This window comes from Rhinolophus sinicus, chromosome 2 (assembly GCF_057876585.1).
Source record: "Rhinolophus sinicus isolate RSI-liver-muscle chromosome 2, RSI-T2T, whole genome shotgun sequence".
Lineage (NCBI taxonomy): Eukaryota > Metazoa > Chordata > Mammalia > Chiroptera > Rhinolophidae > Rhinolophus > Rhinolophus sinicus.
In genome coordinates, this window is record NC_142502.1 from 157232139 (window position 1) to 157252121 (window position 19983).

Sequence of the window (19983 nt, forward strand, 5' to 3'; positions counted from 1 at the left end):
TTAGTAAAATTACATAGATTTCAGGTGTACAATTCTGTATTACATCATCTATAAATCCCATTGTGTGTTCATCACCCAGAGTCAGTTCTCCTTCCATCACCATATATTCGATCCCCAGAATAATTTTTTTTTTAATGGCATTAACAGTAATGTCTTCATTTCCCATTTAAAGTAAGTTTAAATTTAAAAAGCAAACAATTTAATGAAAAGCATGGCAAAAGGAGGTATGGAAAAGACTCCCGTAAAAAATGAAGAGGAATTAGCATCTTTCCTTCCCTCAAGATGGTTAAGTTATAACATCTGAGGGACTTCCGGATAATGTGGCAATGAGCACACAAGCCCAGATGCCATTTGAAATAATCAATAGAATCTAAAAATAATGGAATTTGTATGATTACTGGAAATTAGAGAAACTATAGATAAACGTGTCTGCTAAATTATAAATGGGAGGTGCCTGAAAGAAGGGTCTGCCTGATCCACAGTTCCGGAAATATGAAGGAAGAACGTAAGTGGACAAAATACCTGAAGAACCTCACTAATATCTAACATGCAGGGGAAAGGCCAGGCTATGGGATAATTCCTTTGAATAGGTTTGAAAATGCTGCATATTTTACCTCCCTCCTTCTTAGGTCGTACTACATATTAGCAGATTAAGGGATCTAAGTAGTCCTGCTATATACTTATACAAAAACTGCTTTATGTGGTTTTCCAAAGTTATTTGACACAGAACCTTTTTCTCCCAGGTAATATTTCAGGAGTTATTAATGTTCTGTGGAATACCTATGAGAAAAACTGACATAATTAACAAACTCTTGTAAAATATACTTTCTGAATATTAATGGAAAAAACTATAAATAATGATTAGACCATGATGAAAAATAAATTCCTCTTTAAAGATCACAATTTTAAACTCCAGTACAAAAAGAAAAAAAATTAACAATCCCAGGAACAAAGTTCTCTGACCATTTGGAAATTTATAAATTCTTGGGTTACAAAGACATCCAAACTACAATTATAGATTATCTAGTAAATAAAGGGTATAAGAAACATTGTTACAACAAAACTAAGCAGATGTGGCCAAAGCTCTACTTAAAGGCAAATTTATATCCTCATATACTCTCACTCTTAAACAAGAATTGAAATATCTGAAATAAGCTTTTATCTCATCTAGGGGGAAAATGGGAAAAGAAAATTATATAACATTATGTAATATAAACATATTATATAAAATTATACAAAAAGAAAATTGATTAAATTAGGGAAAGAAAGGAATTAATAAATGCAAGAGTATTCTTAAGAAACATCAATATGCTACAACACTAGTTGAGTTAGGCAAATGAAATAACTGAAGTACTTTAGGAACTGTCACATCACCTGTTAACTTCCTTCAAGATAAATCTTTTCTATTTCCTTGGCTGAACATCCCTACCTGCACATCCTGAACAGAAATCTGACTACAAGCATATCCCTACAAATGTACCACATCCACACACAGCTTACAAACAGAACTCCACAGCCACATAAGGAGGAAATCTTCCTTATCCCACTGCTCCAGAGCTAAACACTATTTGTACAGTGGTTAAGAGTACAAGCTTTGGAGTCAGATGGTTTACTCTGGCTCTTTCACTTAACAGCTGCATAACCTTTAGAAAAATGTCTATGTTCTCTGTGTACTAGTATGCTGAAAATATATCTATATAGAAAATAGTAACTATTTCAAGAATTATTGTGTTAATTCATATAAAAGTTAATTCATAGGGCTTAGAACACTGCCAGACTCATAAGCACTCAATAAATGTTGGCTACTAGATATTTTTTCTCTACAAATGTCGAAAATTAAACATAAAGTATAAACTGTGTCCTCTCCCATCATGTAATGGACAAATCTTCCTCAGAATCTTAGAACTCATGAGATTAGTGAGATTCAAACTATTAATTTTTGTTTTTATAATACAATTTTTCTATTTCAAAAACTTTCTTAAAATTTGAATTACTTTAAAACTACATTAACAATTAGACAACAATAAAATTTACCCGTTTTCTGTTCCTGTGCTCTCTTTTGTTTGTATGAAATCCTATATGATGTAAGCTATTATGAATGCCAAAGATTTAAAGTGATGAATTCCAGAATGCTTCCATTTCCCAAACTCTTTTACATGGTAATATTAGTCTATTACTGAGGAGCTTTTATCTTTGAATATCATGTCATAATTATTATAGCACAATGGCACAATGAAAAAACACTGTTCCGCAGATTTAAAACTGAGTTCCTTAACACTGCTTATTGATTGGCTATGTGATATTGGACAAATCAGTTTCTCTCTGAGTCAATCCTCTCATTCATAATTTATCTACAAAATAAAACACCAGGCCACTTGACTGAGTTGTGATGAGATTCGAAGATAATTTATACATGTGTGACGCAGAGCTGAAAAATAAATGAATACTAAGGGGTTAATCTGAAATTGGCATACGTATATTGAGTTTCTATGGTTTAATAACAGTATTATTTCTACTCCTTTATTTCTAAGAGACAAGGGAGTTTTTTAAATCAACAACAAAAATCAATTAATTCTGAATAAAAGACGAAAGTTAGGTAGTAACGAACAAGGAATAAACTAAATTTAGAAGGGAAAAAAAGCTCTTGTCTGTAGAAAAGTATCGTCATTAAGTGTAAGGCAGTTTTTAACACCCTAGCAACTTAAATACATAGGAAAAGAAAAACCATGGTTGTCATACCACACTGTAATATGGAAAGAAATATGCCATATATTGGCTTTCAACAGCAAGCTATCACATGAACTACACTAAACAACTATTTGAAATTTGGGTTTTTTTCCCAAAGGAAGTCAAGTTTTACAAATGTATTTTTAGATTAAATGATGAAACTTCTTAAATTAGACATATATTCAATCACTTGGCCAAAATGATATGCTTTGATAATAAAGAAATGAAACTTTAAAAATGTTAGCACCCACAACATTCTTCAGTTTCACAGAGAAAAGTTATGCCTGAATTATTTTTCATATATTGAATAAGAATTATTTTAATTATTCTAGCCATGTTCTTTCTTGGTATTCCTGAGATTACACTCCAGGAAACTGTACAGCTCAAGTCTACTTTTCAAATTCTATTGTAAGAGAATTGCAAATTGTTTTGATCATGGTACAATTGCTATTTCCTTGAAATAGAGAATTAGAAGAACTGGTACTAAAACTTGAAGTTCAGGGCAGTTAAGTATCTTGAATAAGGTCTCCAAATAACAGTCTGGTTTCTGTTACCATGGCAGCACTTCCTTTCACTGGGTTTGTTCATGAACTATCAGTAACAAGAGATAAAACTATGTATTTGCTAATCTATGTTTTAGAGTCTACAGCAAAAAAGAACTTATTTTTAACTAACTCTCACCTAAAAACTTTGCCTCTGCATTATTGTGCGTAGGTAATAGAAAACAAGTAATAAAGAGCTTTAGAAGTTAAGAATTGTTTTAAACTAAATTTGCATGAAACAAATCTTTTGCACAATGGCAACAGGAAATGTGCATTCTCTCGTTCACTATTATACATTTTGGAACTCTAAGGCTTCTGGACTTATTTGGTAGAGAATCACTGAAGATTTTGAAGAAACGAGGAATATACTAAAAGCCAAACTTTAAAAAGATTTATCTAACAGAAGTTGTAAAGAATAGATTGTGAGAAGAGGAAACGTTCACTATTCCTGAAATGTTTTTAATGTATTTGCACTATACATTTTAGTAGAGTTTCTCTCCCCTTCACTACCTTTTCAGTGGTTTTTAGTACAACTGAATTAAAAAGAATTAACTAATTAAAAATGGCATTCATAATTCTTGCTTATAGCATGAACTTTTATAATTGTTAGCATGACTTTTTTCCCTGGGATTCAGCTATCGAAACAAGTCATCACCAAACAAATATACAGACTAAAATTGTACTAAACCCGGTAAAATCTCTAATTTCATCTTTCACAGCTAACATCTCACAGTTATGTTTTGGTTTAGCTTTATAAAAATTTGGAAAAGTAGATATAAGGCTTGGATGTTAATGTTTAAAACAAAAACAAAACCAGAACAAAAAAACCACCATGTCTAACTTTGTAATTTTAAAATCCAGACAGATAGATACCAAGCCAAGATAATTTAGACATGTCTTTTGAGAGTAATAACTATGGTATGGGTGATAGGAGGAAAATCTAAACAGCAGCTATATTACTTGGTTGGGTATCACTTCTTTGTAGTTTGACCTGGACCTCGTCATCTTGCCTTCTTTTTGACATTATCATCTCTACATAACAGCTATTCATCAGACAATTGCTGTCAAGGTTGCCAAATTCGTTTTCAACATTTAATGGCAATAAGTATAACATTCTGCAGATTTGGAAGAGAAATACTGTCATTTTGAGGCACGGATTCAAGTAGTATTTCATAAATTTAAAAAAATCTATAAGCATTCTCAATTCTATTTCAATGTATTACTTTCTGTCCAAATTTCAGACATCTGAGCAAAGTATTCTATTGATTTTTGTTTATATCATCAACTATCAGTTCCTTCTTTCCCACCCTGACTTGTGGTGATAGCTTGTTAATTTTTGTCCCAACATATAACAATTTCTATATTTATCCTTGTATTCTTTATCTCATGATTTCTTTTTCTTTATCACACTCTCCCTGTACTCTGAACTCTATGCTTTCCCATTTGTTAGTTCTCACTTCCTTAATTACTTTCTTTTTCTGAGCATTCAAAAAACACTCATGAATAATGCACACATTTAAAAATTATGGACAAGAACAAGTCCCTTTTCAGCACTACCACAAATCGTACCACACTGGACGTTTTGTTCTACAAGTTTTATTACAAACAATACCACAGTGAATATTCTTACATACATCTCCTTGCATGCAAGTACGAACATTATTACTCTAGGGGAGAAATCAGAATCTGATCCACTAGATCAAAGGATATGCACATTTTTAATTCTAATAACTTCTGCCATGATGCCCTCCAGACTGGTAATACTAATTTACACTTCTTTGTAATCAATGTTGTGAAATTATTGATATTGATTTAGTTCCCCATGTCCTCATCTAATTTGATATTATAAAACAAAATTTTTGCATTCTAATAGATAAAAACTGATCTTTTGTTCTTTTAACTTGTATGTCCCTGATTCCTAGCGAGGACGAACATCTTTGCATATGTTTATTGGCCATCTGCATTTCCTCTTCTGTGAACTACATGTTCATAATCTTGTTTATTTTTCTATTAGGTTTTTCTTATTGAATTATATGAGTTCCTTACATACAGGGTGTGCTGCTGATTGCAAACATCTCATCAACTTCACATTTAAGGTTGATAGCTTGAAATTGGCCATGATGAAAACATTTATATCATAAAAGTCTGCAAAAGCTATATCTCAATCCCTACCCAATTGTTAAATGTTTACCAGCACACCACTGCTTATATATTTTGAACCCTAAGCTTTTGGCTGCAACGTCTCAATGACTTTTTAGCCAATCATTTTCAAGTTTTCTGCAACATTTGCTCATTCACACTTAAACCCACCCTCTTTGGCTTCCATTACACCCTTGCTTTCCTGGATTCTTCTACTGAAAATCAATGCTGAATTCCACACTTGTAGCTTTAATCCCAAAATATCACTACAATTCCTGTACCATGTTTCTAAATACCTAGTAGACAGTTCACCTTTTAGGTGTAAACACAAACTAGAAAAGAATTAAAGTGATATAATTAAAAAAATAAAATCTAACGATACACATAGAAAGGAAAGGAAATATCCAAAATTTCCAATACTTACAGTCATCTGAAAGAAACACTATACTGGGGCTGCAGGAATCTGCTTTCAAGATGGCTCTCTCACATGGCTATTGGCAAGAGGTCTCATTTCCTTGCCACAAGGGCCTCTCCATAGGGCTACTTAACTGTCTTTAGGATATAGCAGCTGGCTTCCCATAGATCAAGTTATACGAGGGCCCAAGATGGAAGCCATGTTTTTCATGATCTCGCCTCTAAAGGCACGCTCCATAATTTCCACAATATTCTTTGTTACAGAAGTCAGCCCTTATTCCATATTGGAGGCAACTCTACGAGGGCATGACTACCGGAAGGCAGAACTCATTTGGAGGCCATCTTGGTGGCTGACTATAACAATCACAACCTTTGGAATTACTGAGGCTTTTTTAATGGCACAGTACATAGTTGGTCTTCGTAAATATTCCAGGTATAGCACAGAATGTGTAACACAGCAATTTGTTACATAGCAATAGATAACTAATAGAACCTCCTGTCAGTTAGCTGTAAGATGATGGTCTGTCCTAATGTCTTGTACAGGGTGTGCCCATGGCATCAGGATTGGGGGAGCCTGTTAGAAATGAGAGCCTCAGTATCCATCCTAGATTTGCTGAATCATAATTTGCATTTTAATAAGATATCCAGGTGATTAGTTGGTACATTGAAGTTTGAGCAGCACTATACTATAAAATCATTCACTCACCTAAAAATATAATTATTTGTCCTTTTAACTTTTCTTTCACATAAAAATAGGAGACTTTTGCTACCACTTTGGGTATAGAAAGCCATAAGAGAACATCATTCCCAGCCTAACACGCAAAAAACAAAATAATCTACAAAACCATAATTTTTTATGAGCCCATCCAAGAGCTAAGGCTGCAAGACAACTAACTGAAAGAACTGAATTCTCACGTGTGACAGGGCCCTATGAGGAGAGATGGAACATACAAACTGTTTTATCTTTGGCAGAGCATGGAAGAAGGAGCAGTCATAAAAGAAGGTAAAAAAAAAAAAAAAAAAAAAAAAAAAAATATATATATATATATATATATATATATATATATATATATACTCAAAATTTAGCAAATTCTTAAAAGCCAAGTGTGAGCTAGCAAAATTTAGCATCCCTGACAATCTAGACAGGAGGAGGGTCTGCATCCACTGATCTTTTGTTCTTTTTGATCAGCCAGCATTTTACGAGGGGCCTCCATCAGTGTCCAGAGGAAGACTGTAAGCAGGGCAGGAGATCTAAAAGAGACACCCTCGGAGATGAAGAAAGATGTATAGAATCTACCAAAGTTTGAAACTGGAGTCAGGATATCAGCGAAAGTTCACCATGCTCCAAGCCCTGAATGAGCATCAAGTGAGATCTGATGTCACTGTGGGACAGGCAGGCATGAAACCTGCTTATTTTATCCTGGACAAAGTTCCAATATGAAGCAAAAGCTGTCTGCCACTGAGATAGAGACAAAATACCCTACCCTCCTCAGTCCCAGGCAAAGGATGGCTGTTGCTGGGAGAGAAGTACAAAACCAACATATCCCCACACTACTGACACTAGGAAATATGCCATGTGCCATTAGGAGACGGGCAGAAAATCTGCTCATGCCTGGCTTGTCCAACGATACAAAGCAGAAATCTGCTGCCACTGGAAAAGGAAATGGCCACTCATTTGTACCCAAGACCTCCCACTAATATTAACCAGAGTTTACTTACCATGAGGGAATGAGCAGGAAGTTGGCATGAATTCTGGAACAGCGCTATGCTGACTTTCTACAATGACAGAAATACCCTATACCTGTGCTGTCCCATACGCCAGCCCCTCGCCACATGTAGATCACTGGCTACTGATGAGTGCAACTCTAGATTCCACTCCAAGCAGATGGGAGACAGTGTCTGCTCCCGGAGGAGGCATGAAAAGACCCACTCCGAAGGCATATATACAGAGCCTGCTTGAGAGTAAAACTGGAACAGAAGAACTAAGAAACCCACCCTGCACATCAAAAGCCTTGCACCAAGTAATAAGCAATAATAATCTCTTGCTATGGGAGGGGCAAGAGCAAGGAGAGAAATGCCCAAAGTCTCCTTCTGCCCCTGAGTGTGGCACAAACCGTAAAATGAAGGTGAAGTAGAAATGCTGAGAAAAATCATCTGACACTCCAGTCCTCACACTAAGCATTGACAGTCCGTCTCTGTAGGAATTTGAAGACTGCGGTATACTGTGGGTAACTATGACAACCACAAAACCCAATCCCAGTTCAATTGTTAACTAGGTTGACCAACACCTGTTCACACTAACAACCTGACAGAAGTAGAGGCATGTCTATTTCTTGGTAGAAATATTATTTACCTCAGTCTCTCTCATTCTTTCATAACCAATCTAAAATTATGAAACACACGAAAAACAGGAGATAAAAGTCACCAAAACCAGACCTAGGGATGGACCAGATATTGAAATTATCAGACAGATACTATAACTATAATTAATATGCTTATGGATCTAATGAGAAATTTTAGCAGACAGATGAAGGACTATTTTTAAAAAGACAAATGCTTTTATGTAAGAAATAAATGTTAGAAATAAAAAAATACAAAGAAGTCCTTTATCAGGCTTATCAGCAGAATGAACATAACATAGGAAAGAATGAACCTATAGAAAGATCCATTGAAATTATCCAAACTGAAACAAAGGGAGAAAACAGGAAGAGAGGCAGAACAACTAAGAGGTGAGACAACAGTAAATGGTCTAACATATTTTTACTTGGAGTCCCAGTAGGAAGTGAGCCATAAGAAATATTTGAAGAGGTAATAAGCAAAAATTTTCTAAATTTAATGAAAGACAACAAACCACAGATCCAAGAATCTCTAAAAAAAAAAAAAAAAAAAAGCAAGATGAAAATAAAGAAAAACACACGTAGGGCAAACTGCTGAAAAGTAGTGATAAAGCGAAAAATCTTGAAGACTGACAGTAAAAAAAAATTACAGAGGAACAAAGACAGGAATGGCAGCAGACTTCTCATTAGAAACTATGCAAGTCAAAAGACAAGACAGCAACATCTTTAAAGTACAGTAGTCCCCACCTTGTCTGCGGTTTTGCTTTCCACAGTTTCAGTTAGTCATGGTCAACTGTTGTCCAAAAATATTAAATTTCCCCAACCATAGACATTGTCAAATCTTCAGGTCCAACCATTAATGCTGTCAGGGCTCAATGATGCAGGATCACCCAAAGCAGATAATCCTCCTTCTGACACGTCGTCAGAGGGTTAATAGTAGTTTAACCCTCAGTCACAATGCCTACATCATTCACCTCACTTCATCTCACCATGTAGGCATTTCATCATCTCACATCATCACAAGAAGAAGGGTGAGTACAGTACAATAAGATATTTTGAGAGCGAAGAAAAGAGAGCGATCACATTCATGTAACTTTAATTACAATATAGTTATAATTGTTCTACTGTATTATCAGTTATTGTTGTTAATCTCTTACTGTGTCTAATTTATAAATTAAACTTTATCATAGATATATATGTATAGGAAAAAACATAGAATATAGGGTTCCATACTGTCCGCAGTTTCAGGCATCCACTGGGGTCTTGGAACATATCCCCCATGGATAAGAGGAGACTACTGTGCTTAAAGAAAAATAAAAACTGTCAACCTCGAATTCTATACCCCTCCTCGACAAAAAGATTGGAAAACAATTTCATTGCTAGCAGACCTGAACTATATATAAGAAATGTTAAACTTCTCCAGGGAAAAAAAATTGATACAAATAGGACATGAAGATTAGTCAACTTTTTCTGTAAAAGGCCAGATAATAAATGAAATGGTATAATATTATTTGAAGGCAGACGATAATAAAGATATATACTGAAAACTGTATAGCAACCACTAAAAAAAAAGTAATAGCTAATAAGCTAATAGTAGAGACAAGACTGAATCATAAAAAAATAATCCAAAAGAAGGCAGGAAAAGTAGAGAAAAGGAAAAAAACACAACAAACAGAAACAAATAACATGGTAATAAATTTAAATCCAACTATATCAATTAAATTAATGTAAATAGTCTACACTCCAATTATAAGGCAGAGATTGTCAGACTGAATAAATAATATATTGATGCAATGATAAGAACACTATAGAAATTAATAGAAAATTGGAACATTAAAAAAATTAATGTACGTGCCTATCGTAGACTGGACATAATTCTGCTAGACTTATATCAATACTCAAAATAATTAAAAACATCTCAAATGAAAGCAAATGATGAACATAATTAAGCTCAAGCAGAAGTAATCTGAGTTGGCTATTTCTTGTCTTCCTTTGATTTCCCCATATTGTAAGGTCTCCCTGTTAACTCTCCCCCACCTCCCCAAATACAGCAATGTTCATAAACACTGACCTTGCCATGACTTCTTTCCACTTTCTGAAAACATTTATTCAGGGACAGATTATGTCGAACAGAGTTCTTCCAGCCTGTTGGTGCAGTCGCAAAATATGGGAAGTGGTCCAGAATCCAGCTATAAATTTCTTTGACAGGCAAACATTTATTTGGAGAGTGTTCTATAGCCATATAAATGAGAAGACTAAAAGAGTACGGGGGCTTTGAAGTTGCTGATTTTTTTTCTGGGTTCTGGTAGCAAGCCGGTCCTAAGGATGGCACATCATCTCCCTCTATGTCATACAAGGGACTAACAATTGGAAGCCCCTCACTGCCGAAGCTGAAGTTTGTTAGGAGATTAGTACTTTCATGAAGCCAGTTCAAGTTTGTGAGCTCGTCATCGGCTGCCTCACTGTCCACTAGAGTGGCCTTTGGCCTGGCAGCATCAACAGCTTCAGGCAAGCTTCCCATTTTGTAAATCTGGCTTAATCCTGCAACCTTTTCAGCTCCTGGAGTTTCAGCTCTGTTTTCTGGAGTCATTCCAATTATTGGACCCATTTACTCTTACAGTTCTGCAAAAAAGGAAATAATTATCCATCAGTGTAATACTTAAGATTCTTATGTTCATGGAAAAAGAAAATACATACTTAAATATCCCCAAATCAGAGAAATTTTGCAATCAATTATTCCACATAATATTTAAGCACAATATTTGTATAACAAAGACACTAAAGGTTACAATACAAGGAATAGAATTTATTTCATATTACTTGAAATGGCTATAAATAAAATGCACCATTATAGCAGCATATGTATGGGTGACATAAACAAAATTAAATAATGTATTTTGAATATGTATTAAAGTCCCTGGCCCACAGAAACTGCCTAATAAGTAATAGTTCTTATTATTAAAATTGAACAGACTATTTCTTTGAATTATAAGACTTTATAATCTATTCATTTTAAGGACCTATGTCTTTAGTATAATAGTCATACATATTGCTCAATACAGAAAAGAATCAAATTTAAAATATTGCTTAAACAATAACTCTAAATAAATGCTTTCCTCAAATCTGAAATATTTATTATATAGACATAAAACATTTCTAATATTTTATAGCATATCATACAAAAAGATAACATTTCTTATTCATTAAATTCATTATCAGCTAAATTATATTTACTATAAATTATTTCTTTTGTAAATGCCAATATTTTTTTTAAAATTCCAGTATTTTTAACTTTGCATTCTATCTTATCTCAAGTACTGATACTGAAAGGCTGACATTCTCTTATAAAGTTTGAACTGTCACTGTATTTTCAAAGAGAAAAACCCGGTTTCTAAACTATCCTTTTTTACTTCTATTTTCTCAAATGACTTTTGTTTTGCTTTCTAAACACACTTCAATTCAAAACACTTATCCTGGGAGAATAACTGACCAAAGAGGAAAGTAATAGCACTAACATGCTATTTAATTCATTTTCAATGGTCCATAAAGGTACTCATTTCTGAATTCAGTGGAAAACCTTGTTTTCCATTGTCCTATTAAATTTACTTATGCTTATATAACTGAAGAAAGAGAAGTACCTCCAAAGTTTTATTCTGCTTAGACTACGACTATAACTGGCAGGTTACTCCAAGAATTAAGAGAAACGGTTAATTTTGATGTAGAACAGTCTATCTGGATTCTGGTAACGCCTAGTAGATGTAGTCTCAGAGCACTTAATTACCAACAGCATTAGCTAATAATTTGGGGGCCAGCCATTGTGTTAAATGCTATACACTATATCTCAATTAACCACCAATTAAACTTTATAAAGTAGACACTATTATTAACCCAATTTTATAGATGAGGAAAATGTCTCATAGAGGTTAAACATCCTGTCTGAGGTCACCTGGCTAGTAATTGGAAACACCAGAATTTAAAGCCAATCAGACCGACTTCAGAATTAAAACTCTAGCCACTACAATATCCTGGTAACAGTATGTATGTGTACACATCACATGAGTCCCAATGACCCAAACCTATCCATTTAAAATTTTATCATTCTTCTCTCCATAGCTAGTTCATATATCTCACGTATACCTATAACTTCACACACCAAAACACTGTGAAAATGAAAAGATCAAACTATAAAAAATTTGGTTTTTATTTCAATTATGAAAGCCACACATAAACATATGCACATGTGCACATATGAGTACACAATATATTTCAGAGATGAGATCCTACCCTATGTAACTGACCAAATTGTTCATTTACAACAAAGTCGTTCTACCTATAATTTTAAAAATGTGATGGATGAGAGATGAGAATTCATTGGTTAAAGAAAGTCTTGCTTCCTTTTTAAAAAATAATAATAATACTCTTACCATGTTTCCCCAAAAATAAGACCTAGCTGGACAATCAGCTGTAATGCGTCTTTTGGAGCAAAAATTAATATAAGACCTGGTCTTATTTTACTATAAGTTGGAGTTTTATATAAGACCCGGTATAATATAATATAATAATATAATATAATATAATATAATATAATATAATATAATATAATATAATATAATATAATATAATATAATATAATATATAATACAATAATAATATAATACCCAGTCATATTAATTTTTGCTCCAAAAGACACATCAGAGCTGATTGTCTGGCCAGTTCTTATTTTCAGGGAAACACGTAGCACTTTGTGTCCAAAGCAAATAACTAATTTCTAATTGCCCACTTTTGCCTTTTCACCTATATCTCCATTTATCCTCAATCAAATATAGAAAATAGAGTACCAAATAACACTGGCTAACATTTACTGACATTTTACTATGGTACAGACACTATGGGCTTTAAAAATGCATCATCTCTACTTGACTCTGCCTTTCTACTTGGCTTTACACATGGTCCTTTCTTTCTGACTGTGAATTCCATTAAGGGGCAAGAGTCTTTTACTTTTGTATTCCTAATGAATCTTAACAAAATGTTGGTCATAATTAAAGCACCCAAAGCATAATTATTTTAAACTGAAATTAACTTACAATCAACACAGATGATGTCTACTATGCACCAAGAGCTGTGCCACCTGCCTTAAGAGTTATTTTATTTTAGAAACAAGTCCTTAATGCTAGGAAACATCCTCACTTGGTAACATATGGAAATGGAAGTGAAGAAAGCCATTTGCCTCAGGTGCTAAAGCTAATAAAAAGTAGAGCCAAAATTATAAGCCTGCCTGAATTCAATATTCAAGTTTTTTGTCCATTGAAGTACACTAGGAATTTATATTTTAGCAATACTGCCTAAAACAGATAGATATTGACAGATATTCTCACCAGAACCAATTTAGATGGTTGCAAATATGTTATTCCTCTGAATTACAAGTTTAGAATAAAATCTTATCACTTTAAGATGTAAAGCAATATTATGTCAGCAAATATGCCAAAGATTACACAAAGTATACAGTCAAGCAAAGTTAAAAAAACAAGTACTAACACTGAAAGGCTTACATGCTAATCTTAGTAAGGTTTGAACTGTCACTGTATTTTCAAAGACAGAAAAGAGCTATTTCTAAACCATTCTTTTAAAATACTTTAGAACACCATTCACTTAGAACACTAAGTCCACCATAATAAATAAGCAAAGGATCTTTTTCACAAATAAATATATAAATAGAAAACAAATATACTAGAAAATATTCAACTTCACTGATTACAAAAAATGCAAAAATGTAGTATTAAATATAATGCAGCACAGTACCTGGTATGTAGCTAGTACAAATATTAGTAATAAAAATAATATATCTATTTTTGCCCAAATTAGCAATGGTTTAAAAAAATATGTAATATATAGTTTGGGGCAAGGAACTAAGCCCATCTTGGAGGGCTAAATGGCAATATGCACCTAGAATCATTAAAAGTGTCATATTCCTTGACCCAGTAATTTCATTTATGAGGCACTTCAGTGAAGTACTCCTACGTAGGGAAAAAGATTCTCTCTCTTCTCTTTCTCCCTCTCTTTTACACCATGCACACACATAAAAAGACGTTCATCCAAGAATATGAAAGATAATAGAAAATGATAAACTTACGTATAAAGTAAACTAAAGTACATCTATCCAATCCAATATTTAGTAGCCATTAAAATGACTTGAAGATTGTGAAGTAAACAAAAAAGCTTATTAAGAACTGGTGAAAAAAAAAAAAAAGGTAGAAAATATACAAAAAGCTAACAGTGGTTTATATTAGTAATTTGGCATTTTTTTCCTTTGTTCTTCTGTTTCCCAGTATTTCTTTAATGTGTTTATTATTTCTATAGTTTAAAATTAAAACAAACTCAAGGGGAAAGGCTGTGCTAGATTATTTTTAGTTGTATTTTCATTCCACAAAAAAAAAAAATCAAATCACAAAAACATCTCGGACTTATCAAAGGCCTCAAGTCAAAAACATAAGCCACCTCTTATATTCTTAGTACAGCCTATTCTGTTATCAAGCTTTTCTGTCACACGAATTAGCTCACTAGTAAATGGGGAATGATTTTAGTACAATGTGAAAATCACTTTGGTTTGTACATGATTTTTCCCTGCCTATGTTTTTGTACTACTCAACAACAACAGCTGAACCCAAAGTAGGCTAACAGTGGAAAGCAGCAAGCTGATGAAAATGCAGTACTGTACACAATTCTCATTCAACCCATGTTCTTCCTCTTGGCACAGCTTGGTCATATGCATTTTCCTGGAAGTGCTTAATGAGCTTTCAAATTCTTTATGCATTTTATTCGGTCTCTATAACCCTGTATCTTCAACCCTTCCTAGCGCACACTTCCATCAGGCTACCTTCACCTTTTTTTAAAAAATTGACTGTAGCACTTTTTTTATTTGTAAAAAAACTTAATAGATCTTATAAAATATTCTAGAATTCTTATTAAGATTTATTTTTGATAGTGTTCTGGTTATAAAGCTTTATACGTTTTGGATGAGTTGACCCCATCAGCTGTGCACAATTTTAGTGTTTTCAGAAATATACAATATGTAATATTACAACAGAAAGTTCTGTGTATTTCACACCAAAATCAAGAAAATTTTTAATTTTATTTATTTGGAAAATTCCAGTTTTATGAGAAACTACTTCTTAAAATGAACTAAAACCATTAATAGCTGGCAGATCATTAAAAATGTACATGAAAGTTTACTTCATAAAGCAAAACAAGTAAAGAAATAAAAGGAAATCTGGGCTAGAGATGTAATATCTCCTTTGATTACTCTTTTAAGAAAAATACTTTAACAAACCACATATAATTATTACACATAATAAATGTCACTCAAAATAAGCACTTAAGGACAAGAGAACATGACAGATTTGAAAAATGTACTCTAACTTCTTGGGTGTATAACGAGCATAACCCAAGTAATGACTACATCCACTAATGAACCAATTTATAAAACTAAGACATTGTTACCAAAAAAAAAAAAAAGTAGGTAAATGTACACGACAATTTAGCAAATTATACATTTGTGTTAAGACTCCATATATTCTACATTTTAGAAAGAACAGTTTCCTCTTACAGGAGAATTTTAAAAGTGGAGAGTTCAAATAAACCCAGTACAATCACTCTGGAACCCGCCTAAGAGCTTCACTGTATAACAGCTATGGCAGTATCTTGAGAAGAGGGCTCAGGATTAAAATGTACCATTTTTTTCACAGCTATGCAGCTCACGCATCTTTCAAAGGTGTCTGCATATTATGTTCAATATTAGTGATATTCTACACTAGGACAAAAACAAAATTCCATATGGGAATTCTTAGATCATTTCCCAAAAGTTTAGAGAGCACTTTTGCTTAGGTTGGTATTAACACTGGTGTGAGAGGAAATGCTTGACAGAGACTAAATGAGAAGGGAAACAAAGTCAAAGAATTTTCAGTATTATCTAAAACATAAAAGGTTGCATTATACAGTGTTAGAGGTGTTGCCCAAAATAACTAAGAAAACTTCTAAACAGAAAACAGACTCTCTTTGATCATCATTCCTTCTTAAAACTCAGACTTTCTATTACCGTTTTCCTTCTACTTAAAAAGTGGTTTGCTGGTAAACTTTCCGGTTTTATTTCTCTGAGCATGTGTTTATTTAGCCCTTGTTCTTGAAAGATATTTTTGCTAGCTATAGAATTCTAGCTTGAACTACAATAATTCATAGTTGTTAGATTTCTTTTCACTAAGTATATCATTTCATGGTCCTCTACATCCACTATTATTGAAACCTAATAGTCCTTTGAAGGTGTTCTATGTTTTCTCTTTAAATTTTCCCTTTTATTAACCTCTTTTATATTTTCCATTTTGATGTCTGTGTTCCATTCTGGATTTCTTCAGAATTATCTTGAATTATATCAATTTTTCTTCAATGGGGCCTATTTACGTTTATCTATTCCTTGAATTTTAATTTCAATTACTGTTATGTTTTCATTTTTAGAATTTCAGATTCTTTTACAAAGTGTTTCCTCTTTTCCTCATTTTTAAGCATTAATTGAACATACTAAATATATTTTAGGTTTTATATCTGATGATTCCAAGATGTGAACTATTTTCAGGTCTGATGCTGCTGATTCTTTTATATTGTGCCGTTTCCCTAGATGGTTTGTAAATTTTTGTTATAAGTTAATAATAATTTTCATTAGAACTTGACCAATGGGGATTATTTGATGATGATGATCTGAGTTGCTTCTATCAGGCTCCTGGGAATAGTAACAATCCAGGACCATTTTAAATTTTGAGCTTGAGGTTTAGTGTGAATTCAGGCTGCAAACCAGTGTGAGTCCTGGTTTGTGGTAATACATTTTCAGTAGAGATTTTATTTTTCCCATTAGCAGAAATATTCTAGAAGGATAATTTTCTCTGTTATCCTTGAGTACACTAAGGGAAAGAATTTCTAGATCACTCTCTTGACTTAAAAGGTACAGGCCGTATGAAACGCCAAATTAATGGGGAAGACTATTTCCTGCTCGATGCTTTACCTTGGCTGTGTCTGGGCTTTGCTTCCTGATCTCTGAGCCCCACAGGCCATGAAAACAGAAGCTTACTTGATTTGATAAATCTCAAGGCAATAGCCAGCTTCAGCTTACCTCACTAGGTTTCCAATTAGTGTTTGGTCTAAATATTTACTTTTGTGCGAGAGCACTGATGCATTTTATCCAACATTTTAGGTTGTTTTCAGCAGGAAGGTTGCTCCAGGTATTTAGTTTGCCATGCTGCTGGAAACAGATGTTTACATTAGTTTCTGATGGCAATATTTCTAACATCCATTATTCTGATCTTAGAGCATTGTTTCTTAAGTTTCTTCTGCCTCAGCACTCTTAAGGAATTGACTTACTCCTATCAGTAAAAGTTGCCCATTGGGGTGGCTGAATGGCTCCGCTAGTTGGAGCGCAAGCTCTGAACAGCAGGGTTGCCAGTTCAATTCCCGCAAGGGATGGTGGGCTGAGCGCCCTGCAACTGGGGATTGAGGAAGGCGACTGGACTTGGAGCTGAGCTGTGCCCTCCACAACTAGACTGAAGGACAGCTGCTTGGAGCTGGTGGGCCCTGGAGGGGCACAATGTCCCCCAATATTCTCCAATAAAATTTTTTTTTTTAAATGTTGCTCATTATGACAGTGATTTCCAACTGGAGTTAGGTAGAGGACATTTCCCTGGAGTTTGAAGGTGATTATCAAAAACTCAGTGCAGACTTTTTAAAAAAAGGACGCCTGTTCTCATCCCTTTTTAAAACCATACTCTTTAAATGCAGTGAAGATATTTTAACCCTTTAACTATGATTTACGTCCATCATTACAAACAAGGACTTCATAAAGAATAATCCTTATAGGGGCTGCTCAAGTATATAGAACTATTTGACTCCTTATCAGTGTTTCTCAAATCAGGGTGTTCCAGGGATATACTCTGGGGGGCACAAGTTTTATAAATTTTCATTTTGTGCTTTCACTTAATAACAGCATAAAAATGTATTTTACCATTTTCAAAGAGAAAAAAGACTTAAAAAAAAAAAAAAAAACCTACCTGAGGTACCAAATTCGGTAATTCTCAAAATTCTGTAATTTTTTTCTTTAGAAGCAATCCATATTATTCAACTTGAGAACTATTGCTCCACACTAAAAGGCCTTTCCACTGCTATGCTTGCGTTACTGAATTAATCTGCTTAGTTCTATGCCCTAGACCTCATTTGTACTGTAGTCACTGTACCTCATTATACTTATCTAAAATCCGTGAGGGCAGATACATTTCAGAATTCAGAATATTTTGGATTTTAAAAAGCAGCTACAATGAAAATATGATATGCTACGTGGTATGTCAGTGAAGTCTCAGGCAGCACCCCATAATAAACATATTAATATTTCTGAAGCAAAATGTATATTCACACTAAAAGGGTACCATCTTAGTTCAGATGTTTTGCCACTAAATAGGTTAAGAGAAAAACTTGGTTTTTCAGAGCATTTTGGATTTCTAAACCATGGAGATGGAATTATATGACCATTATTTGCTATAAACTAGAAAGCCAGATAAATTTCATTAGAATTTCATATAAGATAATACTAAGAAAATCTGATAAGGGTAAAGAGCTCTCCTTAGGTGCATGAATTTAAAGCACAAACTTTGAAATCTTTTTCCCCTCAACTATTTAGGAGTCTCTTTTTGTCTGTGGTTTAACAGAAGATGAAGAATAAGTAAACTGATAAGCAGATGTATTATGAATTCTAAAATGTCAGAAGTGCCAAAATGTATATAGGAATTTAATATACATTCCAAAGCCAATGTATTAGCCAAATTGGATTATGATATAACTCTACAGCTAGCACTGTGGATAAAAGGTAGAGAAAGAGAAGTATAAGAATATACTATTCAGAACAGTCCTGGTCCTTTTCTAAGAGCTTCACAAAGAAACCTCTTGGGACAGCTGGATGGCTCAGTTGGTTAGAGCTCGAGCTCTGAACAACAAGGTTGCCAGTTCAATTCCCGCATGGGATGGTGGGTTTTGCTCCCTGCAACTAAAGATTGAAAACGGCTACTGGACATGGAGCTGAGCTGCGCCCTCCACAACTAGATTGAAGGACAACGATTTGGAGCTGATGGGCCCTGGAAACACACTGTTCCCCAATATTCCCCAATAAAATTTAAAAAAAAAAAAGAAGAAGAAACCTCTCTCACTCCTACCTACACTCATGGCTCTCTGTCATAGTTGTTATTCTATGGCAAAATAGTATAAAACTGTAAAATGAAAGGCTTCTTTCTTGAGAAAGGAATTAATACATGTAACACCTAGGAGATATTAAACAGAAACTTGAGGGGGCAGTATATTTGAAATTGCGAAGGGTAAGCAATTCATATAAAAATCATAAAAATAAAATCTAATTCATTATTCTTGGTATAATCACATCTGGAGGCAGTGAAGCACAGGGTTAAAGAAAATGAGCTGTGAAGAGATATTGCCTAGGTTCAAATCCCAGCTCTGCTACTCAGTAGGCTATAAGACCTATCAAATTATAATTCTAACAGTACTTACTTTTATAAAATTGTTAGTACAAATTAAATGAGAATAAAATTAAAGCACTAAGAACAGAAGTAGAGATTAATATATAATAAATACTAGCTATGGAGATGGTGATTATTATTAATTTTTAAAACTATTACTAGCTTTCTTCCTAAAGTAATAGGTTTATAAATGTAGTTTCTCTGAAATATAAAAATTAGGGCACAAAAGTCAGTAGCAATACTTTGTTTCAAAGTCTGGAAATTTAAAAA

At 33.7% G+C, this 19983-nt stretch overlaps 1 protein-coding gene across 2 annotated transcripts in view; it reads right to left on the reverse strand.

Annotated features, from left to right (window-relative positions):
• Nucleotides 1-19983, reverse strand: part of FOXN2 (forkhead box N2) — a 51567-nt gene that overhangs the window by 13035 nt on the left and 18549 nt on the right. For both annotated transcript variants that reach the window (XM_019719143.3, XM_019719149.3), the window contains exon 2: nucleotides 10230-10780. In XM_019719143.3, coding sequence (XP_019574702.2) covers nucleotides 10230-10766 — 537 coding nt within the window. In that variant the 5' untranslated portion in view covers nucleotides 10767-10780. The remainder of the gene's footprint in view (nucleotides 1-10229; nucleotides 10781-19983) is intronic.